Source organism: Syngnathus acus, chromosome 14, assembly GCF_901709675.1.
Source record: "Syngnathus acus chromosome 14, fSynAcu1.2, whole genome shotgun sequence".
Classification (NCBI taxonomy): Eukaryota; Metazoa; Chordata; class Actinopteri; order Syngnathiformes; family Syngnathidae; genus Syngnathus; species Syngnathus acus.
The window spans coordinates 8,923,389-8,949,373 of NC_051099.1; the positions used below are offsets into that span (position 1 = coordinate 8,923,389).

Consider the following 25,985-nt stretch of genomic DNA (forward strand, 5'->3'; position numbering starts at 1 on the left):
TCCCCCTTTCACTTTTCTTTCTTGAATAACGCAGAGGCATTTTGATGTGATGAACTAAATGACGACGACTACAGATGATTTTTTTGGGGAATGCAAGATTTTAGAAAGGTGGTCATGTAACCTGGGAACAAAGTACCGTATTTTCCGCCCTAAAAGGCGCACCGGGTTATAAGGCGCACCTTCAATGAACGGCCCATTTTAAAACTTTGTCCATATATAAGGCGCACCGGATTATAAGGCGCATAAAATAGAAGCTATACTGCATCAAACTGAGGTTGACTAGGGTTGCGGTATGCATCCACTAGCCAATAACCAAAGAGCCCTCTGTAAACAATCGCGTTTCTCAAACGATCTCCTATAAAATGATCGGAACTGACTAAAGTTCGATCTAACGCATTGGTACTACTTACCTATGTTTCCCTTCCATATCGATCCGTAGATTTACTCGAAACATTAACAGAGCAGCCTATTTTGACATGAAATAGCCTGGTACGTATAGCAGCTATCGCAATAGCATTAGCCATCCGCAAAGTCTCACGAGCCTCAGCTCGCAATCTCCCATGAGCCTCAGCGAAGTGTAAACAATCGCGTTTCTCAAACTATCTCCTATAAAATGATCGGAACTGACTAAAGTTCGATCTAACGCATTGGTACTACTTACCTATGTTTCCCTTCCATATCGATCCGTAGATTTACTCGAAACATTAACAGAGCAGCCTATTTTGACATGAAATAGCCTGGTACGTATAGCAGCTATCGCAATAGCATTAGCCATCCGCAAAGTCTCACGAGCCTCAGCTCGCAATCTCCCATGAGCCTCAGCAAAGTGTAAACAATCGCGTTTCTCAAACGATCTCCTATAAAATGATCGGAACTGACTAAAGTTCGATCTAACGCATTGGTACTACTTACCTATGTTTCCCTTCCATATCGATCCGTAGATTTACTCGAAACATTAACAGAGCAGCCTATTTTGACATGAAATAGCCTCGCGGGTACAACAGCTATTCGGTGACGCCCCCTGACTACAGTTGCCGTAATGCTGGGAAGCGATGCGACCTTGTTATTTACTAGTCGTACTAAAACGTACTGAAACATTTTGGCAGAGCACTGTGTACAACCAGTATGGATCAACAAATTCATCAGTTGATCCATATATAAGGCGCACTGGCCTATAAGGCGCACTGTCGGCTTTTGAGAAAATTTTAGGTTTTTAGGTGCGCCTTTTAGGGCGGAAAATACGGTAGTTTGAAAGTTTTAGGTCTCGCTAACGGCCTCCAGTTTTGACGGCTCTAATTGACTTCTTATTTTTTTCCAAAAGCTGTACCATTTTAAACTGTTTTCCGTGCAGTGTCATGCATCTATTCTATTGTAAAGCGTTTTGGAACTTTTAATAGTTAAGGTGTGTTTATTGTGAAAGGAGTTCAATACTTCCGTTACTTTGCTTGTATTACTTCTTCAACCCGGAATTGATTCTTAGTGACACTGTTTGGAATCGTAACTTTCGACACCCGGTAGCGGAATAGTGTTGAACTATTCATTGATAGTCAAGTAGCCACAACAGCTGAGCAGGCGTCCAAAAATGTAGTGAATGCTATTTTAAATTGGATGTTACAACTACATTTCGTATAGGAGATAGCTCTTCTTCGAAGCCACGTTAGCTGCAGAGCTAACCAGAGCTAACAGGGCTTTCGGTCGGGGGCTAAACGCGGTGGAATGACCTGAGAAAACAAGCCAGGAGAGCAGTAAAGGTTTGACATTTCAATGTGTGTGTGTGGTTTTTTTTGACGCTCTGTAGTGATGCGAGACCACAGCTAGTCACGTCACGGAAAGGTGCATTATGTCACACGATGACCAAATTATTGTAGCTCATTACACAGATGACCGGATTAGCCATGTAAAGAACGACGAACACTGATGTCATTTAACAGTTTGCTCTTGTGGCCTTGTCGACTTCAATTAACGCTTATTCTATGTACAAAAAAATACATTTGAAGGCAGTGTAATCATATGAAGTTAGTTAAAAAACACTAAAGAAAATGTATGTTGTAGATATGAGAGGGACGTGGTGGTCAAAAGAGAACATAGGAATATGCGCTGTGCCATTTTTATGCTGACTAGGGGTCGAGCCCTGACTACAGTGACGTCCGGTGCAAGAGCAGAGCCCGAACTGGGGGTTGAATGAGTGTGAGAGTGCCCATAAAACGTGAGCCGCTTTCTGTCTTCTTCCACTATCCAGGATGCTCCACCTGCCATACAACAGCGTGGACCGGGATCGCCCCCTCTTCCAACTTCCCTTCACCATCTTTGTCACAGGGATGCTTCTTCTTCCTGTGACGGGCCTCATTGTGTCCCTCTTCATTTCTATCGTATACCACTTTGAAGATGCCAACTACACACATTGTCATGTAAGTCCCCGCCAAAGCCACCACCGGTCCCGTTGTGTGCTGAGTTTTCCCGAACTGTTAACCGTTGACTCGTTTCAGGTGTCCAACTACCTCCCATCGATCAGCGCCGCCATCAGTCGTGTGCCGGAGCTCTACATCTGGCGCTTCTGCATTGGAATGCATTCGGCGCCGCGCTTCCTGTTGGCCGCCACCTATTTCAATTTCTACCGCGGCCGTTTCGCCACCAAGCTTCCAGAGCTGCTCCTGAGCTGGCTGGCGCTGGCGTGCAACCTGACTGAAAACTGCGCCCTCCTGCTGCTCACCTATGTGGCGTCCACAGAGATCTACAGTGAGCAAAATACCTTTTAGCACACACGCACGATAAATGGCTTAAATTCAGTGCGAAAAGGCCTGAAGGTGCTCGATTAACAGGATGATTAATGATTTTTTGTTTTTAACTCCCGTTGTTCAAAATGCATCCCCGGTGTTATGCACTTCTTCCGCTTACAGCCTCGGAGCAGGATCGAAAAGCGCAGCTTTTGTCGCGACTTTTCTGACTTCTTTGGGACTGGCGAATTCCTGATGAGACCCCCCCTCCCCCACACACACACATACACAATGTGTGTGCATTATGTCTGGATTTTCTCTCTGCAGCTGTTCACAAAGGGGGCTTCCTCACGTTCATTGTGAGCTCACAACTCTACATGCTGATCTCGTGCAGGTTGTGGTACGTGATCAAGAGTCACTGTGTGAACAAACAGGTACGTTTTCCTCTAAGGGGAAGCGGCGCCCTTCTTCCATGCTTTGGCGATGAGCCAAGTAGTTGTTTCTTTGCCAGGAGATGATTTCGTACAAGTGGAAGGTGCACCTTCTCCTCTGCAACTTGGGCTGCTGTGTGGCTGCCGCCTACTTCTTCAGACGCCACAACAAGCACTGCGAGGCCGGAGGTGAGCCTAGCCACTCTGGCTTTTCAATACGTGGGCCAAACTTGTATGTTTGACGGTGCTGTCGCGCAATATTGGCAAACGTCACTTTTCAAAGCCTAGCGCGGCAGAAAGCGAGCAATCGTGACATCTTGTCATTGTGTGACGCCGCGTCCTCTGCTGTCCCCAGTCTACACGCTGTTTGCTCTCTTCGAGTACCTGGTGGTGTTCTCCAACATGGCCTTCCACACTACGTCGATCTTGGACTTTGGTAAAGAATCTGTAATGGTGACCGTGCTGCCCGAAGACAAACGATACTGACAACTATGGGACCCACTTTACAACTGCACACCCAAAAATATCATCGCAAGTTGCGTCTTTAGTTTAGTTGACATGTATAGCAACAATTTTGACTTAAAATTAGCCAAGGAGGCGTTCGCAGTGACGGTGCGGATAAGCTGAGGCGCTAATAGCTAGCCCTAGCCAACTGAAAATTAAGGATGTTGCCCAGTGAATCTGATACGATATATAATGACACTATGAAGTATTTCATGCCAAGCTCGGCTGTGTTTTTATACGCGGTCTGTGTTCATGCTACCAAGGTGCTTTTCATTGCAGCAACAGCGCGAGCTAAATGTGGGTCTAACTCATCCTCGCACCAATGAGGACACGATAATGACTTTGCTTCTTTGTTGTCTTCTTGTTGTTGTTGACTCTCCATGGCTTTGTATTGCCTCAGAGGGCAAGATACGGATAGAGGGAGAGGAAAACGAGAGAAGGCAAGAGGAAACAGGTGAGAACAATCAGGAGACCATGACAAGCAAGAACGTTTATTGAACCTTTAAAATCTGCTTCGGCCCACCACACATGGACGGGCAGCTTCTAGTGTAGGACATTTGGAGGCCTCGTTTGTTTGATGTCTTCTTTTGAAGGTTTTTAACGACTCCCTTACGAAACATTGAAATACTTGTTAAAGAAGGAGATAGTTGCACGGAGAGAGCAGGATGGAGAGACGAGGGACACGCAGGGTGCAAGACCTGGAAAGAGGCAGGTGAGAAATGGGCAGCGCTTGTTTGTAGATCTGTCCAAAAAGAACAGCAAATGATATCCACATTCCATTTCATGGATGCTTTTGTCGCAAAGGGAGAAGAGAAGAGCAGGCAAAGTTTTGAAGGTAGCGGCAGACCAGAGAGGTACACCGTATTAAAAGCATTTTTTAATCTGTATGTTTGATGAAAATGATATTCCCATATCAGTAAAAAAAAAAAAAAAGAAATCATGCTTTTCAAGTTTGCTGTTGACTTCCCCATTTGTAGCAATCGGTTGCATATTTTACATGTACAGGCTCTGGCACGCCCGCGACCCTCACCTTTGGAAAACATCTTTTACTCATTTCACACAGCTCCGCAATTGCTTTTGGGATTTATTGTGAACCTTAAAGAGGGACGGAGACCCTGCGTGATGATCAAATCAACATTTATTATCAGGGGCATTCTCAGCCTGATTAGTATGGCAGGTCGTAACTTCCGCTAACGACGCCTCGTGAGCAAGGTGAAGAAAGAGTCTGCAGTCAGGAAGAGGAAGCGCTGAGGAGTTGCCGCCATGAAGGACGGAGGAGAATTCACGCCGTCTCCACTCTCCGACGGCCTCTGCCGGATAGCTTCTGATTTTTGCCCAATCCGAGAGATTCTATTTGATGTGGCACCAAGAACATTTCATTTAAACTTCATTTAGACTTGGATGACATTTTCTTCACATTTTTCACCCGCTTTGTGGTCGATTTTTTTTTTTTTCTCGCCATTTTTTTCAATGGGGGCTTTACTGTTGTAAACTTCTTTTCAACCTCCCCACCTGGAACTTAGAATCAAAAAGCCGCTTTTAGACAGTTCTGATCCCATCACTGGAGGTGAGTAAGATCCCCCTTTTAAAAAAAAAAAAAAAAGAAATCCAATTTTTAAAAGATCAAATCAACTCTCAAGCTCGACTGAGCCCTGTTTTTTTTTCTTGGTTTTGTTCTCAGAGCAGCGCACAAAGCTTCTTGGTGACGGCAGGCTCTGGGTTGAGGAAGGCCCTGACGGCCTCAGCGAACACATCCTTGATGCCGTCCTGGTTGAGGGCGGAGCACTCCAGGTAGCGCACGGCTTGGATCTGGCGAGCCAGCGTGACACCCTGGTGATGAGTGACTGGCGCCTGATCCTGCTCCTTCAGCTTCCTCTGGGTGTCGGTGTCGTTTCGGAGGTCGCTCTTGGTGCCCACCAGGAGGACGGGCACGCCAGGACAGTGGTGTGACACCTGAGGAAGGGGCGAGACGAGGTAAAAGCAAGAGCTTCCAATCATGACGGACGGGACTCCTCACCTCGGGGTGCCATTTGTGTTTGACATTCTCATAGGAGGCTGGGCTTGAGATGGAGAAGCAAATGATGAAGACGTTGGTCTGCGGGTAAGACAACGTCCTCAGGCGGTCGTACTCCTCCTGGCCCGCCGTGTCCCACAGGTTTAGGCTGATGATCCTGCCATCCACTGTCACCTGAATGCACCGCCAGTACACAGTGAGTACAGTGGTGCTTTAAGTTTCATTTCTTTCAGAAAAAAAAACACTCAGGAAATTGCTCTTTATTAAAACTCAACGGGATGTAAATAACACATCTTGCTCCAGTGTTTGTGCTCAACGATCCGGCGTCTAGTTTTCAAACAGTGACTCTCAATGCTAACTTTTAGCATGTCAATGGCGGTTTCCTTGATAAGCTAGCGGGCATTCCTTAAGGTAATGTTTTTCAAACATAACGAAACGTATCATTCTCTTTTTTATGTTTGCTTTGGTATTCAGCTTGAGCCGCGAGTGCTGTGAAGCCGCTGGAATCCTGGCGAGACATTTCTATCCATCTGTGACATTGAAGCACCTGGCTGCTGTAGTTGTCAAAAACGGTGGGGATGTACTCTTTGGGAAAGGCTCCAGTGGTGTAGGAGATGAGGAGGCAGGTCTTCCCCACGGCGCCATCGCCCACCACCACGCACTTGACTGTCTGCATGATCGCACCAATCTGCAACACACACACGGGAGCCCCACTCCGGTTTGGTTTTCTATTGTCTAGAACAGGGGTGCGCAATACGTCGATCGCAATCGACCGGTCGATCGCGTGATATTATTTTTTTTTTTTTTCTCGCACTTGACGCGTGTACAAACAACGGCGCTCACAACACAACGCAAACACGCTAGCTCGCGAGTTCCCTCCAATTGTCAGAACCCTGTTTTTTCTCTTAAACTTAATAAAGGGTATAAAAATGAGTGGGGCAGCTGGCCATAGTAAGAAGTATCACTTTCATAGGGAATGGGAGTAGGACTTTTTTTTTCACAATACATATATACACAATATATATATATATTTAAATAGATAACAAAACATTTTTGTGGGTAGATCTTTGTGACTTGGTCATTTCAAAAGTAGCTCGCGAGCTCAAAAAGTTTGCCCACCCCTGGTCTAGAAAGCCGCATTCAAGTACAGACATTTGAAAAACCAGATGAGTGGAGGCCCTAGCTCCAAAAGTCGAGAATTACAAGTTAACAATTTAGACCCTTAAGACGTACTTTACCTTTCAGCCTGTTTGCATTCAATTAATTGTCCAGAGACTCATGTCCCATCGTCTCACTCCTGAGAAAAGATGAGTTTGTCAGTCAATGAAAAAAAGTTATGATTCAAAAAAGCTAATATAGTGGTACCTTGAGATACAAGTAACACATGTTTGTTGGAAATAGTATCGCGATCCTCGCGCTTGGGTCTCCGCATAGTTGCCGTGCAGAAAAAGTGATCATGTTATTCCAGTGACCGCGGCGCCATAGAATGAAATACAAAGTATGAGAATGCGGTTCAGTCCAGACTCCAGGGATGTGACCCCGCCCTCGTCACCGGTGGCCAGCCGATCCCAGGGTGCGCTCATCGACCTATGGACAACGCGGCGTCAAGACGCGCAGCGGACAGTGGAAGAAAGGTGTCGAAATGTCATGTTGAAACCAAACGTTAAACCCCAAAAGAAGGAACCTTTTCTGAAGCAAAAAACTTGTGGCGCTCTCGTGTTGAAACCGAGAACGCACGTTTGGAATTACTGAAATGGCCCCTGCAGAGGAACAAAGTTTCCGCAAAGATTTGCATAGAACATGGCGACCTACTAACAGCAGATTGGCTTCAAAACAGCAAGCAGTAAACAGGCCTGACAAATGGTTGAACAGAGGAAAGGGGAAGTATTGTGAACTTGAGAGAAAGAAGGGCGAATATCAGTCAAGTGCTGCAGCTCCAAGTGACCGCTGAGCAAGTTCGCAAATAGATATGTCACGCGTGGGAAGTTTCTTTGGTTTGATCTTGACGTGCTAAGTAATCATGTGTCGTGAAACCGCACTAGAAATGGACAATATTCTCAACGCTTCTTTCACATGCTTTTCAACTGACTTCACATTCCAACCGAAATCCGTGAGTGTGCCAAAGATGACAGATTACAGTCATCTCGCTAAGAATCGTGCCACTCATAAACCCTCCAACAAGAGAGGAACTAATGTGTGTGTGTGTATGCGCGCGCGCTGAAAATGAAGTTGGAAGGGTTTGTTACTACTTCCAACAGCAGTCGCGGCAGCATCCAGAATGAAACGTGACCAAGTGTTTGTTGAGCAATTGTTAAAAAATATATATATACGTATATATACAAATTTTTGCAAAATCAGGCTACCATCAAAACATTTCATGGATCAACATGATAGTATTCAATGTAAATGATAAAACTGCGAGATGAAAGTGCCATATATAGTTGCGTGAATGTTTCAATGAGACTGGAATTGAGAATTTGTTTTTGGGCGAAATCGCGCTTGAATCTATTTGACATGTTTGCCGCTTGACTGTTCCTCATTTCTCTTGTGTGGCCAGGGCAAACGACGAAGTGCGCAATATTGTGTCATGATCATCTTCATTTGAGTCGAGCTGCCTAAGGATCATATCAAACTGTCAAGTTAACGTTTGCCTCTGCTGTCAATGTCATGACATGAGAGGCACACGCAGAATGAAAAGGCTTCTCACCCGTCCGAAGTCGTGTCCGATTATACCCGCTCTTTCCCCTCACTCCGACTTGCTCGGATGGTTGCGTGAGTGTGGACGGGTGGAGCGTGAAAGCAGCGGCAGGAAGAGGAAGTTTACTGTTGTTCGCTCCGTGTTGTGTCTGCGTGTGGACTGCTATTCTTTTCTCTGGTGGCGAACTTGAGCAGACCACTTTGGGACTCGAGTCCGTTGTCACTTAGTGTTTGAAAACAGTTTGGAAGAAATGCAACTGGACTTTACTCAGCTATTGATTCTTTTGTGTGTCACTAGAGGGCGCCTGTGTAACACGCAATACAGTAATCCCTCGTTTATCGCGGATAATTGGTTCCAAAAACCACCCGCGATTAGTGAAATCGGCGAAGTACGGTCACCCTCTCATCTGTACATTTTTTGTGTCAATATATGTATATGAAACTAAGTGCATATTTTATTATTAGAACATTAAATAATTGTTTCAAACATGTAAATAATACATCAATAGTATAAATAACAAATGTTTATGTAAATATTAAAAATATAAATATACGTGTGTGCGTATAACATGTTAACAAGAAGTACTGGGCAGGCTAACGAGTTAGCGGAAAGATGCCAATTCGCGATTGTGCTAACACGCGAAAAGGGAGCTCTAAAAGGAATGTAAACGAACATTTGGAGCAATACTACGTTGTCTTAAAGGTTAGAAACATGCGATCGTTCTTTTTTCTTGTTAGGCGACCCACTTACATCGTCAATGACTCCTGTATCACTGTAACCGACATATGTACACGAACGTAAAACAGGAAGTGGTATCGCCTGAAAACGGCCTTCAAAATGAATTGAATTGAATTCCTTTATTGTCACGTTAACGCAGTGTTAACTGTGAAAATTAATTCGGCAGCTCCACATGGCAGGTCATGCATATATATATATGTATAAAATACAGATAAATGCAATACAAAAATAAAATAATAAACAAAAATCACCCTACCTCAAATCAAAGCACGGCTGAATAACATAAATAACATGGAGAATTCTTAACACATACTGTAAATATGTTTTTAGAACAACTTTTATTATTATAATTTTTTATAACAAGGTACAAGTGTACATACTGTAAATATGTTTTGAGAACTCTTTTATTATTATAACAATTTTTGTATAACAAGGTACACCACTGTAAATATGTTTTTAGAACTCTTATTATTATAACTTTTTTTATACTAAGGTACATGTGTACGCACTGCAATTGTGTGGGCACTCCTTGCCTTCTGCTAGCCTGTGGGCAAGTTTCGTGCCATAATTCCTCAATTTAAAAGTTATTTTTTGACTTTTAATTTTTTTTTATTTGGAGAAAAAATCCGCGATGTAGTGAAACCGCGATAAACGAACCGCGATGTAGCAAGGGATGTTTTGTATTGCAAATCATTGGACCATGTTGGTATGGTTCTCAGATGGATTCAAGATTCAAGAAGTTTATCGGCCAAGGGATGGGGGATTTTCCTCTAAATCGCTTGAAATAACTCATGATACACATAAGCTCCAGTTTTTCAAAAGTCATCTTTTGTATGCTTGACTTTTTTTTATTAAACCACATCCTGTCCTGTTTGTCATCCCCAGACATGGCGCGTGTGTGTTTGTTGCTGGTGTGTGTACTGAGCGTCCGGGTGGGCAAGGGTGATCTCAATACATGTGCGTATGCATTTACTAAGATGAACTAAAACGCAGGTTTCAGGTGTCTGGTTTATATTTCTGTCCAAATATTTGTTTTTAAGTTTTATCTCATGTATTTATTTTACCGGTACTTGCAGTTGGTTTCTCTCTACGGCAGCTGGATTTGCATGTCCTGTCTTTGACCGTTAGGGGGCAAACCTTAACTATAGTATACCGACATGAATTTGAATGATGCCTTCCAGTCTCAGTTGCGTCGGACATGAGAGAACCCTGACACAACCGGGGGAGGGAAAAGAAAAAAAAACGTTCTATATTTTGTTTTGTGATTTTTTTTTTTCTTCAGGACAAATAGGTTATGCGGTTAGTACAAAAAGTAATTCTAAAAGCATATCTTCAGTGGAAAAAATCAAAAGTTGAATTTTTCAGGCTATACCTCGCACAAAAACAAATGAACCTGACACGAAAGCACTTTTTGGTGAGCGCGCCTGAAGGCAGCGCAGGCAGATCTCTGGGTGCATTTTTCTTTCAGCAGCTGTTTCAGTTTAGTGATCGTCATCCGTGCAGCTTTCTTGATTTGGCCTCATCGTCCACGAGTTCGGACCTGATCTGACGTCCCCCGATGGCTTAGGGAGGAGGTCTCGCTGCACATGTGAGTGTTTGAAGGTGTTTGTGCGCACATTTAACAAGGAATGTTTATGTGAAGCTCAGCAGGTTCCTCACGTGACCTCCATCAAAAACTCTTTGAGGAAATGGAAGATGCTGATGTTTGGGGGAGGGGGGATTTTCCTCTAAATCGCTTGAAATAACTCATGATACACATAAGCTCCAGTATTTCGATCGTCATCTTTTGTATGCTTGATTTCTTTTTATTAAACCACATCCTGTCCTGTTTGTCATCCCCAGACATGGCGCGTGTGTGTTTGTTGCTGGTGTGTGTCCTGAGCGTCCGGGTGGGCAACGGTGACCGTGCCCACCCGGACCACCAACATCACCGTTCAGGTAGGGGACAGAGCTGTATGTATGTGTGCGTGCGTATGAAAAGGGAGCTGGTCGAAACTCCTCTTTGCCAGCAGTGAAGTCATTTTGCCTCAACTGTGGCACACCTCTCTTTTGGACACGCTATGACGGCATGACGTGAGTGCATTGAGGCGATGGTTGGCGGTTCGCAGCTCTCCGGAGCTTCCGTCCAAAGTCACGTCAAGGAAGATTTTGACTCAGTTCAGTACTTTAAATCTCGTGCTCAGGAGATAGCTGCCGGTTCTTCCTTCACAGTTCTGGCAGCGATTTTTTTCCCCCCGTAGGATACTTCTGGCATTATACAGGGGATCAGGGCCGGTTCTAGGAATGCACATAAGAGGGGGCAGTCAGAAATGTGAAGGGGGCAGTCAGAAATGTGAAGGGGGCATGTTCTTTTTTTTTTTCTTTTTTTTTTTTTTACACATTTTTAACACTGTTAGTGTTTCCTTCACGGCAGTTGTTAGCTGTGTGTCCAGATCTCAACCTGGAGAAGTGGATTGCACTCTGTCGGGCCTCTACACTAAGACCTGTCCAGCTTGGGTGTCCCACCTGAAGATTAAAGCTTCTGCTGGTATAGCTCTTAGGCACGCAAACCCCCTGACCACAATAAAGTGGCAATCTCTCAGGAGGGGGGGGGACATATAATATGAATGTTATATTAACTATTATTTGAGTTGTCGTTAATCATTAGTTATATCACGGGTCGCTACGACGAGTTTAGTGGAGTTTTTACTGCTTCTTCCAACTCCTACCGCGCTGACTGTAACTTGACACTCTGGCTGCGTCTTGCCTCATTTGCATACTCAGTGATTGGATGTTTACGGAGGGGCGCGGAGTCCTGACAGCAGGCTGTGTGAGGGAGGACACACACTGCACCGACATGAGAGAAGAGAGGGGGCTGATTAACGTGTGTTTCTATCAGCGGATTTTTCACTTCTATAAGTTTGATTCGAGGGGGCAGGACATCTGTCTTGCCCCTGCGTAGATGGCTGCAGGTGTAGCAGTACACCCGCCTGTCTTGTGTGCAGTCACCATGAGTTAGATTCCCGGTGTGTGTGTGTGACTTAAAAAAAAAACTGTATACATTATACACTTCTCAGCCAATCATGAAGCCTGAACCCACGACGTCATGCATATCTTTAGGCAACACCCCGAGGAACAAGGTTTCTCATACATAGTACTGTGAATTTACCTCGGCACCATGGCTGTTAAATTGTCTGTATTCAATCATGGACACAACAATTTCATGGATTTTATAACACGTGCGCATCAAATGCCAACAAATCGCCATCCATGCATACACTATAGGTCAGTGGTTCTCAAACCTTTTTCAGTGATGTACCCCTTTTGAAATATTTTTTCAGCCAAGTACCCCCTGACCAGCGCAACACATTTCTGGTCGAAAAGAAAGAGGTACAGGATTGTCCCATCAGCGTTTGATTTATTAAAGTTAAACAACTTGTAGCAATGTACCTGACAGACACATTTGTTTCAAACAATGCATATAGAAACAAAAACGATAAACAGTAAACAGTGACCACCAAGAAGGCACAAACCCTTTCAAATCTCAAATACTGTATGCAGAACACTGCTAATTTATATTAATCTTTCTTGTAATAATCTCTTGCAAGGAAATAAAAATATACATAACTAAAAATGTGTTCACAAAAATAAATTAACTTAATTATAAATAAATATATTGTTTACAAAATAAATTGATAACTTAATAATAAAGATTTGCTAAAAAAAAAAGAATCAACTTTACCTCTTTTGGGATAAAAAAAGAAACTTTTTTTCTCTTAATTGAATTGTTGCATTGAACATTTGATTTTGATTTGACAAGCATCGAACAAGCATTGAACAGTCTTGAAGCTTGAATGAGTCTTTTGCACTCATACTACATTTTAGTGAGAAACATGGGCTTGGACCTCACTTTGTCATCCTTGGTGGCAGGGAGGCAACTGCTGTGATCAAGTTCTTCTCCAGGCTCAGTCTGTTTCTTTGCTTTGTTTTGATCACAGTCATTGCAGAGAAGGTCTCACATAAATATGTGGAGGCAAACGGCAGCAGCTGCTCCAAAGCTTTCTGTCCCAGCTCAGGGTGCTCCTGCCTCACACACACCCAAAACTGTGTGAGAGTGGACGTGCCAAACTTCATCTGCAGGTCACGGTCAGATGCCAGTTCCATCAGTTTTTCCTGGTGAGTGACAGGAAGCTTGCTTCTCTTTGCTTCAGACAAGAGAAATGGATTTCTCACCCAATCCAGCTGTGCAGATTTCTCCTCCATGCCAGCAAAGTAGCAATGAAAGCCCTTTATCAAGTTAGCCAAATGTCCCACGATGACAGGGGTCTCAAACTCCAGTCCTCGGGGGCCGCATTCCTACATGCTTTCAAAGTTTCCCTCGTTAAACACGCCTGATTCAAATGATCGGTTCATCCTCACGTTCTGCAGGAGCCTGATAATTGAATCAGGTGTGTTTAACGAGGGAAACTTGGAAAACATGTAGGAATGCGGCCCCCGAGGACTGGAGATTGAGACCCCTGCACTATGACTAACTTCACTGGAGCTGTCTCCACATCTTCATTGGAGAGGAAAGCAGGTGAAATCCTCCTGACCACATGCCCTTTTCCACAGCTGTTTTCTTCAGCAAACCACCCACCTTGTCATACAGGTTCAGAATGCTGGTGTCCTTGCCCTGCAGAGACACATTCAGTTCGTTCAGTTTGCTGAATATATCTGCCAGATAGCAAAGCTTTGCAAGCCAGTCCGTGCTCTCGAACAAGGTGGCACGGGGAGATCTATGCTCTGTCAGAAAGGTGTGCACTTCAGCTCGTAACTCCAACAGCCTGTTGAGTATCTTCCCTTGAGAGAGCCAGCGCACTTCTGTATGCAGGAGGAGTTGCGTGTGTTCAGCTCCCATATTTTCACAGAGGCGGTGGAACAAACGTGCATTAAGTGGCCTTGACTTGATGAAGTTGATCACTTTGATGCTGTCGTTCAAAACATCATGCAACACGGGCTCATTTTCTTGGACGCTAACGCTTCCCTGTGAATCACACAGTGAGTCCACTTAATGTCGGGATTTTTCTTTTTAATCCCCGCAATGAGCCCTTTCGCACTGCCCGTCATTGATTGCAGCAGACGCTGCTGCAGGATTTCCAGCTGATACAATTTTCAGATAAAAATGCGTTAATGACATTAAAAATGTCCTCTACGGCAGTGGTCCCCAACCTTTTTTGCGCCACGGACCGGTTACATGTCAGAAATATTTCCGCGGACCGGCATTTATATAAATAAATAATACATTTATATAAATAAATAAATAATACATTTATAATATATAAATACGATGAAATAAAATGATACGGCTGAATAAAACTCACCAGTACGTTGAATTAGTGGGAGCACTGAGTTTGTTTCTCAGAAACGAGCCGGTCCCATCTAGACGTAATCGGAGACAATGACACCCGAAGTGATTAAGGTTTGTCTTTTATTGCAGGATGCTTGGTCTCCATGTGTTGAAGCAGTTTTGAATGCTTCATTGCCTGGTTAGTTAGCCTGTCGCCACATATTAGCTTTGCGGGCTCGACTGGGGAAACATGTCACGTGACCGGGACGAGTGTCTTGACCTGAATTAATTGATCGTCGATAAAAAAAAAAAAAATTCTGTGCGGCTTGGCGGCCCGGTACCAAGTGACACACGGACCGGTACCGGTCCGCGGCCCGGTGGTTGGGGACCACTGCTCTACGGTTGTTCTCCCCTCCAGACTTTTGCAGAAAAGTATGTGTTCACAAATCTCGTCAGTCTCAATGTATCTCACAAAAGCAACAAGCTATGCGTTTCCACTGACATCTGTGGGTACATCCAGCTGGAGTGAAAAAGAGTCGCAAAGTTTTCCCACAACTTGTTCGACAATGTCTGCACCCATTCTCTCTATTCTGCAGCAAACGAAGGCACAGTTTTTAATGTATCCGCAATTTTTTTGTCTAGCATAGTTTCGGCCAATACAACAGCGGCGGGGAGCAGCAGCTCTTCAGCTATGGTGAACTGTTTTTTTGGCTTTAGTTACGAGCAAAGAAACCGCATAAGAAGCCTTCAGGGCTTTGGCTGATGTAGTGGAGGCTTTTCGCATTGTGTCTTGGGATGACTTGAAGTCAGAAAGTATCCTCCTGAAGAACTCCGGTGGCTTACCAACATGGCATCAGTGTTTTGTGGTGAGATGCCGCTGGAGATGTGCCGGCTTCATGATAGCGTTGGCTAATTTATCCCCGCAAAAAAAGCACAGCGCTTTGGGTGGGTTACAACTTGTGGACGTAAATCCCATCAAACAATAGTCTTCCATGTTGGTACTTCGTCGGCTATGGTTTTGCCTTCATTTTTACTTGTTTCACCGTGTTTTCAACAGCAGCATCGCTGCTACGCTTGAGCCACATCTCCATGTTACAGTGCGTCATCAAGGCAACCGCAGGTGACTGCTATTGGTTTGTGGAGAGTCCGTTTATTAAGGATTAAAATTGAATACTGAATATAAAACATACATTTATATTTCATCAAACTTTTTATAACTAATTCTCAAGACAATCAGGCTTACTGTTTTTTTTTTTTTTTTTTTTTTAATACCGGTATATATTTTTGTAAAATCTCACGTACCCTCATTTGAGAACCACTGCTATAGGTTGTTTACATGCGGCATTTACCTTCAATCGTGAGAATGCGGCAACTTTCCCCTGTTAATTGTATGTATTCAATCACGGGCACAACAATTCCATGGATTTAGTATAACGCGTGCGCATCAAATGCCAACATATCGCCATTCATGCATGCACTCTGTTGTTTACATGAGATAATTACTTACAATTATGAGAATCCGGACAAGGACCTTTTGTCACACTCGCACGAGCAAGCGAGTGCCATTGTTATGCTCATAATATGCATGACGTGGCTGGTTCTGGCGCTAATGATATAAGATAAGATAAGATAGTCCTTTATTATTCCCTCAATGGGGAAACTCCTGTGTAAGCAGCAGTACACTTAACATACACGCACACACGCATGCAGGGAAGGGGGTAAAAGATTTAAAAAAGTAAAGTCAAAGTCAAAGTCAGCTTTATTGTCAATCCCTTCATATGTCAAGACACACAAAGAAACCGAAATTCCGTTTCCTCCATCCCACGGTGACGAGACATACAAGTAGGCGACACAAAACAAAAACAAGAAGGCACAAACCATAAATAATAAATAATAAATAAAATAAAATGAGCGATGAATAAAAACAGACCAATAACCCATTGAATATGAGGGGCAAAACCGAGCCAGTGAGCATACAGCAAGAACAGGACGCTACGCTGAAAGGGGGAGCGAGTTCAGGATCCTAACAGCCTGGAGTACGAAGCTGTTGGAAAGTCTGGTGGTGCGGGAGCGCAGGCTCCTGTACCGCCTCCCAGAGGGCAGAAGTTCAAACAAAGAGTGAGCGGGGTGACTCACATCACTCACAATCTTGGTCGCCTTGCGAGTGAGATGGGAGGTGTAAATGTCCTTCAAGGAGGGGAGAGAAGCACCAATAGTCTTACTAGCCGTTTTCACAATGCGCTGCAGGGCCTTCAAGTCTTGGTCAGTGCAGCTGCCACCCCAGACAGCAATACAGCTGGAGAGGACGCTCTCAATGGTGCCGCGGTAAAAAGTAGTCATGACGGCCGGAGGAGTCCCCGCTCGCCTGAGTTTCCGAAGGAAGTACAGGCGGCGCTGGGCCTTCTTCGCCAGCGACGCGGTGTTGGTGGACCAGGAGAGATCCTCACTGATGTGCACCCCCAGGAACCTGGCGCTGCTCACTCTCTCCACCACAGCACCGTCGATGGTCAGCGGCAGGTGTTGGGCGTGACCCTTCCGGAAGTCAACGACAATCTCCTTGGTCTTGTCGACGTTCAGCAGGAGGTTGTTGTCCCTGCACCACGCGGTCAGAAGGTCAACCTCCAGCCTGTATTGAGTCTCGTCTCCCTTGGTGATGAGACCCACCAGAGTCGTGTCGTCAGCAAACTTCACTATGCGGTTGCCGCTGCAGGTGGCAGCGCAGTCATGCGTCAGGAGGGTGAAGAGCAGCGGACTGAGCACGCAGCCTTGGGGGGCCCCTGTGCTCAGTGTGATGCTGGCGGAGATCTTGTCGCCAACACGTACCACCTGTGGCCTCTGACAGAGGAAGTCCAGTAGCCAGTTGCAGAGGCCGGTACTGAGGCCCAGCTTGTCAAGTTTGCTGATGAGACGCTGCGGCACAATGGTGTTGAAGGCAGAACTGAAGTCCACAAACAGCAACCTCACATACGAGTCCTTCCCCTCCAGGTGGGTGAGGGCCGAGTGGAGGGCAGAGCAGATGGCATCCTCAGAGGACCGTTTGGCTCGGTACGCAAACTGGAAGGGGTCGATGGTGGGAGGGAGAACTGACCGGATGTGCTCCAAGACAAGCCGCTCAAAGCACTTCATGACGATGGGCGTAAGTGCCACGGGGCGGTAGTCATTGAAGCAGGACGGAGCAGGCTTCTTTGGCACAGGTACGATGGTGGCTGCTTTGAAACTCGACGGGACGATGGCCTGCTGCAGGGAAGTGTTAAAGATGTCCGTGAAGACACCCGTCAGCTCACCAGCGCAGTTATATATAAAGATATATATAATTAAAAAAATATGGACAGTATGTACACAAAACACTTTTACACAGTATACACAATATACAGTGGAGATAAGAAATTATTAGATAAAAAAATAGTGGAAGGGAAGGAAAAACTGTGCAAAAGCAGGTAGAAAGAGTATGAGGTAGACAGATAATATATGTATGACGTGCAGCATTCTGGCTTCCTGATTGGCTGGCAAGTGTACATTATGCCAGAAGTATCCTACGAAAAAATGTTGTCTTTCAATCAAACTTGCGCTACAAACTTGTGCTGCACCTTAAAGTGTTGTTTCTCAAAAAGAACGGCAGGGGTCGCGGGTTTTCGTTGTCATGCGATTGTGCAGCTCGGTGGCGGTGGGTGGGCACTATAGAAAATGTATGGCTGGAAGCGTGCCAAAATTGAGTCTTCATTTTGTCACTAAATTGTCACCAAAATATTTTTTGTCATTCAGTGTTGTACAGAGACCTACTCAGAGGGCTATTATGATTTGTCAACGCCTGCTATATACAGCAGAGGTCCCCAACCACCGGGCCGCGGACTGTTACCGGTGCGTGGGTCATTTGGTACCGGGCCGCGCAGAAAAAAACACATTTTTTTTTTATCGACGATCAATTAATTCAGGTCAAGACGCTCGTCCCAGTCACGTAACATATTTTCCCAGTCGAGCCCGCAAAGCTACAGAGCAGATACTTAATGGTGAGTTTTATTTTTACGCGTTTTTTTTTTTAAATTATATGTTTATTATTTATTTATATAAAGGCCGGTCCGTGAAAATATTGTCTGACATGTAACCGGTCCATGGCGCAAAAAAAGGTTGGGAATCGCTGCTATACAGTATAGGCTACAAAACAAACTGATGAATAACTAGTTTTGAAATTAGAGACTAGTAAAAACTGTAACAAATTGTAACAATTACAAGCAATATCTCTATATTTTTTAAAGTGAAGACAATTTGTGATTTTAGTAATGACACAAAGTCGATGCAAAATTTGTCTTCAGGGGCCACATAAAATAATGTGGCAGGCCATATCTGGCCTCCTGGCCTTGAGTTTGACGCCTATGCTCCTATGCTGTGGTTCTTAACCTTGTTGGAGGTACCAAACCCCACCAGTTACATATGCGCATTCACCAAACCCCTCGATAGTTAAATTCATGTTTTTTACTGGCGCACAGAATGAGCTGTGCATGAACTTGTTCAAAGAACAAAACAAACACAATGCATGAACTCAACAAATTACATACTGGCAAATCAGAATTTACGCGATGAATCAGGTTTGTTCGGACCTCCTCAGTGGAGGCTCTGTCAAACCCTTGAGACTGACTCACCGAACCCATAGGGTTCGATCGAACCCAGGTTAAGAACCACTGCTGTAATGCAACACTGGTGTCATCTGACCTCTGTCTCTCTCTACCACTTGTTTTGTTTGTGAGGCTCGGTCCGATGGACAGTGTTGATGACTGCAGAGAGCTTTTCCACTGTTCAAACAAAACCGATCAGTCCACTCAGTTTGCACCACCATGAACTCCTGCGTTCTTTTGGACTCATGCTCGTGCCTCGAATAGACCTTTCCCCAAGTAGATGCTGATCCACTTAAGACCAATAAATGCCTCCCTCAAATAGACGCTTTCGTATTTTTTGCAGCTAGCTCAGGTCATAGACACTATTGTTCAAACCTTAACTCTGTGGCTAATCAAAACAGCTGCACATAGAGTATGCTGTCGAAAGAGAGACTCACGCTAGGTTGGCTGGCATGGGTGTATGCACTTAACTTGGAACGCTATCGGATGATTTACAGTCTGTTTAGGTTAGTCGTCCCCCGCTCCCCACATGAATGTGAATGACTTCAAACATTTTTTTTTTTTTAAATTATGGATTAAAAGCCCAGGCACACGCGCATACACACAGCCGAGCGATCGTCCAGAGACTCAGAGAGTCTTGTATGACCAAATGTAGGCAGGAACTTTTCCTGCTCCGATGTGTCCCACTCAATGTAGTTGTCATGGCTACCAAGGCATCGGGGTGACGTCTGAATGCTACCTATGATCTATGACAGATAAAGAGAAGATAGACCTTTTTGTTTTCTCCAGCAAATTTATCACTTACGGGAGCATCGAGACAAAAACCTTCACGCTCCCATTCAAATCAGGAATGGCCATTGTGGGCTTGTTTCAGATCTGTGCACAGTGGACCGGCAGCTGTGTAAGGACGAGAACGCCGGCTTGAGTTTTGAAGCTATCTACAACATCCACAGACAAATGGATGACGACGCCGACGGCACGGTGGACGCGGCCGAAACGGACGAGGTGAAAAGCCACCCGAGGCGTCTTGGCTTAAGTCTGAGTTGTGTTTGGATATTTTTTTGTCAGTTCCTGCGAGAGGATCTCAAGTACCACGACCCAAAGGCCAAGCAGAGCAACTTCCACCGTGCAGACCTTCACATTAGCGTGGAGGACATGTGGGATGCCTGGAAGAACTCAGAGGGTGAGTCCATTCAAAAGAGGGACGGGAAGGGGAGACGAGTGTCAACGTCAACTCTACAGCTCTGTTGTAAACATGTGAAGAGGAAATGTGTGTGGCTCCCCTTGGACTGCATGGAATACAGCGCTTTGTGAAGTCATCTTTGTTGAAGAGAGAGAATATACGTCGAATGACCTGAAAAACATTGTTTGGATTCGAAAGTTCTTAACTGTTACAAAAACTTGAACAGTGTTGTAAATTCATGTCAGCTACGGCAAAACCTCGAGCTGAGTCCAATGTCTTGCCGTATGCATTCAGTGTACAACTGGACAGGCGAGCAAGTGGAGGAGTGGCTCCAGTTCAGTGTGGAGCTCCCCCAGTACGCCGAGACCTTCCGTAAACACGGACTGGACGGCAAGGCGTTGCCAAGGTAACGCTCATCTGTACGTGTCACACGTTGACCGTGAGGATGCTGGAGGGATCACCGTTACCTCTGTGACTTCATCCATCAGGCTGGCGGTGAAGAACGCCACCCTGACCGGCTCGGTGTTGAAAATTGTAGAGCGTGGTCATGTGCAGAAGCTGCAGCTCAAGGCCCTGGATACCGTGCTCTTTGGACCGCCGCCAGGTATGCTCCAAACATCACAGGAGAACGGCACTCGGTGAAGTGCATGTAACCCTCATAAAATGGTGTGATTACTACTTAGTAGGGGTGTAAATCGCGGGTTTTGTCACGATATGATATCATATCGATACAAAGGACCGCGATACGATTATTGCCGATATCTTAAAGCCTGCTGTGATTCATTCACGATACATCACGATATAGTGCTCCACGATCGATATTTTTATTTTTATTTTTTTTTTTTAAATAAAAAATATAGAACAATATCCTGATTTATAACAATTCATACGCAAAATCAACAAGGTACTGCAAACTCTTTATTTAGGAAATTACAAGAGTATTGTAGTATACAAAGTGCTTATTTTAACACTGAACTTTATCAAATTCCTATATTTTTTCTCATATAAGTAAAGAAAAATGAATATTCTTTCTTTTTTTGTAATACCATTAACTTTAAAGTGCATTACTGAACTATTTATTTACAATAATTTTAATTGTCCGTTGAGCCATCTTTTCTTTGGAATCCAAAGTGCTTCCAAACGAATGACTTGAAGCCCAAAGGGGAGCGAATTTCCTCGTCTTCTTGGACACTAGCCATAGCACCAGCCCAGGAGCCGCGTAGTTGTTGGCTCCCCTTTCACGTGCCTGCTCTGCTCTGCTCACAACACAGCACGCCGCGTACTGCTCCCGGAAAGAGGAAGAAAGCAACAATGAACTGGATTTCAAAATAAAGTCGCGTCTAATGTCCGAGGTCAAACACGGCGATATAAATCGATGTTTACGTTTAGCATCGATGCCAATAAATCGAAGAGCATTATATCGATTAATCGATGTGTATCGATGAATCGTTACACCCCTACTACTTAGTCAATCAAAAGCCGAGAAAAAACGGAAGCACGTGATATCTCAGCCTGTCGAACTGCTTGTTCGACAGAATGTCCCTCCTCCTATCGGACAGAGGCGGAGTGATTTGAGAGGGAACGGAGAGGCCAAGGCTAGGATGGAACGGATAGCGGGACACAGTGACAGAAATCGATTAAAAAAAGAGAGTACAACAGATTGTGAATCTTTTTGAGATTGATTTTTGATATTGACATTGCTTTGATATTGTGATATCCTTTGATGCGATTGTTCGGCGATCAGCCGTTACTATTAGCTATCTCATGGAGATCGTTTATTTTTGTTCCCCCTTTTTTTTTCGGATTTTCATTCTGATGGTTTCGTTTGGATCGATAGCGAGCCTTCCCAGTTGGATCTGAAAAATAAAGGGGTACAAAAAAAACGATCTCCGTGAGATAGCTAACAGATCGCCGAACAATCGCATCAAAGCACAATATCAAAGCAATGTCAATATCAAAAATAAATTTCAAAAAGATTCACAATCTGTTGTACTCTCTTTTTTTTATCGATTTCTGTCACTGTGTTCCGCTATCCGCTCCGTCCTAGCCTCGGCCTCTCCGTTCCCTCTCAAATCACTCCACCTCTGTCCGATAGGAGGAGGGACATTCTGTCGAACGAGCAGTTCGATCGGCTGAGATATCACGTGCTTCCGTTGTTTCTCGGCTTTTGATTGGCTAAGCAGTAATCACGCCATTTTATGAGGGTTACACGCAGACATTAATGTAAAGTGCCTAGTGGGACCTATCCACTCCAAGCCTGTAGGTGGCACTCAAAGTTGTAAAACGTGGTCGACAGCAGTGCTCTCCAAACTTTATATGAGTCGTTGTGGAACTGGTCACTCAAACTCCAGGAGAAATCACATGGATGCCCTCCCCATCTATCACTGTGTTTATAGAAGTGTGTCTGTGTGTGTGTGTCTGTCTGTGTGTGTGTCAAACTAGGCCGACAGAACCATTGGAAAGACCTCGTTCTGGGCGTGTCCATCCTGGCGGCATTGGGCGGCTGCTGGTTTGCTTACGTCCAGACAAAGAGGTCCAGAGACGACCTGGGCAAGTTGATGAAGGACCTGGAGGGTCTTCAGAGGGCCGAACAGAGCCTGTTGGGTCTGCAGGAGAAGTGAGTTCAAAATCGGCCAAGGGAACTGACTTCAGGCTGCTGAGTGAGTGTGGAGACAAGCAGCGCAAAATATTCCAGTTTCAACTCCTTTTATGGACAAAGGGAGACGAAGAGCTTGCTTTCGAGTCTGTCCCATGCTCGCACACACACACACACACACACACATGCGCACAATCGGATGAATGCTCCAGACTTGTAGTTGTTCCGTCTCAATGGCGGTCTCTCGTGGCATATTCAGCTGCTCGGCTGATCCCGTGTCAGTCATTTGGTGGTCGAATACCCATGACACGGTTCCCTCTCTAGTGCATGGCCGGTTCTCACACAGTTCAAATGAGGTCACAGCGCCACTTGCTGTGCATGTGTGTCTATACACACACGTGCACGCATCTCTTCTTCAAATGCATGCGGATGAACCTGATGAACGATCGCCCCCATTGTTTTTGTGAGGCTGCAAAAGGCCCAGGAGGATCAGCGCTGCGTTCAGGTGGAGAAAGTGAAGGTGGAGGAGGAGCTGAGGAACGAGATTGACGCGGCCAAGCGGGAAGCATGCCGGCTTCGCGAGCTCCGCGAGGGCACTGAGAATGAAATGAGTCGCCAGAAGTACGCCGAGCAAGAGCTGGAGCAGGTCGAGGAGAGCTAGCGGGTGGCGGCTTTCTTAACAAAACGTAATTTGCCAAGACCTGCGTCCGCAGGTGAGGATGGCACTGAAAAAGGCCGAGAGGGAGCTGGAGTCACGGGCTCGCTGGTCACCGCCGGACACCCTGCAGACGTGGCTGCAGCTGACGCACGAGATTGAAGTTCAGTACTACAACGTCAAGAAGCAGAGTGCCGAAAGGCAGCTACTGCAAGCCAGAGAGGGGGTGAGTAAGCACTCGAGCACTCTAGGCGGCACTTGGAATCGAGAAGTGGGCCAACTGCCCGCCGCCGTTGCAGGCAGAGAAGATCAAGAAGAAGAAGAGTTCGCTTTTTGGGACCTTGCACGTGGCTCACAGCACCTCATTAGAAGATGTGGACCACAAGATCCTCTCTGCCAAGTTAGTGGCCCCCAACCTTTCCACCCGGCAACGGGAAGCGTCTGTCCAAATGTGGTGCAAGAGCTGATGGGTCCCGTAGACAGGCCCTGGCCGATGTGACGGCCGCACTGCGAGAGAAGCTGCGGCGCTGGCAAAACATCGAGTCGCTGACTGGTTTCTGCCTGGTTACCAACCCGGGCCTAGGGGCTCTAGCCGCCGCCCTTCATTTGGACCCGTCCTTCCTGGGCTTGCGACCGGCGACGCCACAGCACCTCCTCCTGTCCGACGACCTGGACGATATGGATGAGGACATCCTGTCACCCGGCACGCTGAAATGTGAGTTGTGTTTTCACTTATTTGGCAATTGATTTCAGAACGTTTTGGAGCTCAGCAATGGGTCAATATTGGCCTTTTTTTTTTTTAACGATCCGTTTTTGTCACAACTAGCAACAGTGAAGTCCAAGCTAGTGTGCATTCAGAACTGTTGAGGTGCCCCGCTTTGTGTCCGTCTCTTCCGATCGGCTCCCTTCATACAGATGCAGCCTGGCAGATGGACCAACGAGCGAGCGACCTCTGGCCACTGAGCGGCTTTGCAGACAACCCGTTGCCATGGAAGCTCTCCGGTTGGCCCCTCTCTTTTGACTTTCTCTCTTTTTTGTGAACAAGACATCAATGACTCGCTGCTCTTGTATTTGCCAGCTCAGAGGATGGGAGACTCCACCACGATGTTTAGCTCTCAGAGGTTAGTTGTGGGGAAATGTCCAGCCCCATGTGGAAGTGTCAGTGATACAAAGCGTATACCTTCCTCCTCCCACAGGGACATTATGGATCGCTCTGACTCGGAGTCGCCCCTTCCGCACGCTGGCGGCGAACCCCGAGGCCTGCATGGCTCCAAGACACTCCTCTTGTCCAATCAGAGCGCCAGGATGAGAGGGCTAGGAGGAGGCCTAGAGAAAAGCTCAAGCCTCGGGGAGCTAAGGACCATCCCCACCGCCATCCCTGCCTCCTCCCGCTCCACGCGCTCTCTTTGCATCACGGCCGCCGCCGCCGACAGCCCCGTCCTCTTCTCGGGTGTTTGCGCAGTTCCCGGGTGGAGTCCCGCCAAGGATGGGGGCGAGGCATCGGGGGGTGGCCGTCGCAGAAATGCCTTCGATAAAATCTTCAAGAAGAAGAAATGACGTGACTGAAACCAAACTGTCCGCAAACTCTCACGCTCTACAGAGTTGGTGGCAAAGCCGGACCTTCGGCTCACTAAAACTAAACACATGCCATCAACACAATTGCTTTTCTGCTTGTCTGTAGTCGGCAGCGTAAGAGAACTAGTGAGTTAAATCAGCCACATCGGGTTTTCACACTTGTGATGACACCTGAAGGCAGCATGCGGAGGTACGCATACGCACACACTTGTTAAATCATAATCAGGTCGCGCGTGGATGGCAGAGGCCGGATGTGAAGTCAACCGAATGACCCCAAGTGATTCAAGGATTCATTATGTCAAGAGCTTTTCGAGAATAGTCATTCCTCTCTTAGCCGCTTTTTGTCGGTGTTTTAAAACTAGTGTTCGTTACCATGCTGTGCACAGTATTAATAAATAATGGGAGCACAAGAACCACGAAGACACCAGTGTAGTTCATATGTAACATTATTTACACATTCAACATAAATCTGTTCAAACGTCACGCACCTTCAAGTTAAATACAAGCGAGCAGCACATAGGCTGGAAAACAGACAAGCTATAGGTGTAGCTTGTATACTGTCACATGATCTGTTTGGCCGAGCACGTTTTGAGAGTGATCGTTAGCCGATGCAAGCGGGACGGGTCCTTTCAGGGCGGAAGCGAGGGAGCACAAAGGAGAACCGAAAGAAGACGTTTGCTCGGTGCCTCTATTTCCTTTCGAGGTGGAGACATCGCTCGGAGCTGCGGGCTTCCTCTTCACAACAAGCGGATCTCGAATACTTCCCTTGTGTTCTGTCTCTCCAAGCATGCTCAGACTAAGTCGTTGCCAGATGTTTGGGCTCCATACTCGAATGGAAGATGTCGGCATATTTGCACAACACATCGAGCGTCATCCTCAAATGTTTTGCCGATAACTGGATGCTTAAGCGCTTTCCACTGTGCCATGTCTCGCATGGGTCAAGATATCTGCAGAATGTGTGG

General features: G+C 45.8%; 4 protein-coding genes across 15 annotated transcripts in view; 2 read left to right on the forward strand and 2 right to left on the reverse strand.

The window, feature by feature from the left end:
• The window catches only part of LOC119133952, a 92,908-nt gene that overhangs the window by 50,953 nt on the left and 15,970 nt on the right, over window positions 1-25,985 (reverse strand). The gene's annotated exons all lie outside the window — the stretch shown is intronic.
• On the forward strand, window positions 1,442-5,807 carry LOC119133953 (post-GPI attachment to proteins factor 2-like). 6 transcript variants are annotated; one of them, XR_005100221.1, is made up of 10 exons: window positions 1,444-1,766; window positions 2,240-2,408; window positions 2,487-2,736; window positions 3,042-3,148; window positions 3,226-3,334; window positions 3,501-3,581; window positions 4,050-5,216; window positions 5,331-5,440; window positions 5,519-5,623; window positions 5,701-5,807. XR_005100221.1 is itself a non-coding variant. In XM_037270309.1 (8 exons), the coding sequence occupies exons 2-8, from the start codon at window positions 2,182-2,184 to the stop codon at window positions 4,145-4,147; spliced, it is 762 nt and encodes a 253-aa protein (XP_037126204.1). In that variant the 5' UTR covers window positions 1,442-1,751; window positions 2,122-2,181; the 3' UTR covers window positions 4,148-5,235. The 6 variants fall into 6 exon arrangements, 4 of the variants coding, with proteins under 4 accessions (XP_037126204.1, XP_037126200.1, XP_037126201.1 ...); XR_005100220.1 differs by having other exon boundaries at window positions 5,331-5,623; XM_037270309.1 differs by lacking the exons at window positions 5,331-5,440; window positions 5,519-5,623; window positions 5,701-5,807 and adding an exon at window positions 2,122-2,206 and having other exon boundaries at window positions 1,442-1,751; window positions 2,317-2,408; window positions 4,050-5,235.
• On the reverse strand, window positions 5,091-8,582 carry LOC119133962 (rho-related GTP-binding protein RhoG-like). Of its 4 annotated transcripts, none has more exons than XM_037270328.1 (5): window positions 8,371-8,578; window positions 6,902-6,960; window positions 6,211-6,351; window positions 5,667-5,837; window positions 5,091-5,602 (listed from the first exon to the last, which is right to left on the reverse strand). In XM_037270328.1, the coding sequence occupies exons 3-5, from the start codon at window positions 6,337-6,339 to the stop codon at window positions 5,327-5,329; spliced, it is 576 nt and encodes a 191-aa protein (XP_037126223.1). In that variant the 5' UTR covers window positions 6,340-6,351; window positions 6,902-6,960; window positions 8,371-8,578; the 3' UTR covers window positions 5,091-5,326. The 4 variants fall into 4 exon arrangements, with proteins under 4 accessions (XP_037126223.1, XP_037126225.1, XP_037126224.1 ...); XM_037270330.1 differs by having other exon boundaries at window positions 5,103-5,602; window positions 6,211-6,353; window positions 6,905-6,960; window positions 8,371-8,582; XM_037270329.1 differs by lacking the exon at window positions 8,371-8,578 and adding an exon at window positions 7,029-7,840 and having other exon boundaries at window positions 5,103-5,602.
• Window positions 10,369-25,443, forward strand: LOC119133929 (stromal interaction molecule 1-like). 4 transcript variants are annotated; one of them, XM_037270243.1, is made up of 14 exons: window positions 10,525-10,687; window positions 10,942-11,037; window positions 19,889-20,019; window positions 20,083-20,197; window positions 20,492-20,603; window positions 20,686-20,801; window positions 22,640-22,814; window positions 23,262-23,439; window positions 23,507-23,674; window positions 23,748-23,848; window positions 23,928-24,163; window positions 24,364-24,450; window positions 24,527-24,569; window positions 24,645-25,443. In XM_037270243.1, exons 2-14 carry the CDS (start codon window positions 10,944-10,946, stop codon window positions 25,003-25,005), a joined length of 1,917 nt encoding a protein of 638 aa, XP_037126138.1. In that variant the 5' UTR covers window positions 10,525-10,687; window positions 10,942-10,943; the 3' UTR covers window positions 25,006-25,443. The 4 variants fall into 4 exon arrangements, with proteins under 4 accessions (XP_037126140.1, XP_037126137.1, XP_037126138.1 ...); XM_037270242.1 differs by having other exon boundaries at window positions 10,376-10,687; window positions 23,507-23,848; window positions 23,932-24,163; XM_037270244.1 differs by lacking the exons at window positions 10,525-10,687; window positions 10,942-11,037 and adding an exon at window positions 13,121-13,254 and having other exon boundaries at window positions 23,507-23,848; window positions 23,932-24,163.

Coding starts and splice junctions, on each gene's coding strand:
- LOC119133929 (XM_037270242.1), top strand. CDS start 10,944: ATGGCGCGTGTGTGTTTGTTGCTGGTGTGTGTCCTGAGCGTCCGGGTG. Junction 20,198..20,491: donor TGCCTGGAAGAACTCAGAGG/GTGAGTCCATTC, acceptor GTATGCATTCAG/TGTACAACTGGACAGGCGAG. Junction 22,815..23,261: donor CTGTTGGGTCTGCAGGAGAA/GTGAGTTCAAAA, acceptor TGTTTTTGTGAG/GCTGCAAAAGGCCCAGGAGG.
- LOC119133953 (XM_037270305.1), top strand. Junction 2,409..2,486: donor CCAACTACACACATTGTCAT/GTAAGTCCCCGC, acceptor GACTCGTTTCAG/GTGTCCAACTACCTCCCATC. Junction 3,149..3,225: donor GTCACTGTGTGAACAAACAG/GTACGTTTTCCT, acceptor TTTCTTTGCCAG/GAGATGATTTCGTACAAGTG.
- LOC119133962 (XM_037270328.1), bottom strand. CDS start 6,339: ATGCAGACAGTCAAGTGCGTGGTGGTGGGCGATGGCGCCGTGGGGAAG. Junction 5,838..6,210: donor TTGACAACTACAGCAGCCAG/GTGCTTCAATGT, acceptor CGGTGCATTCAG/GTGACAGTGGATGGCAGGAT. Junction 5,603..5,666: donor AACACAAATGGCACCCCGAG/GTGAGGAGTCCC, acceptor CCCCTTCCTCAG/GTGTCACACCACTGTCCTGG.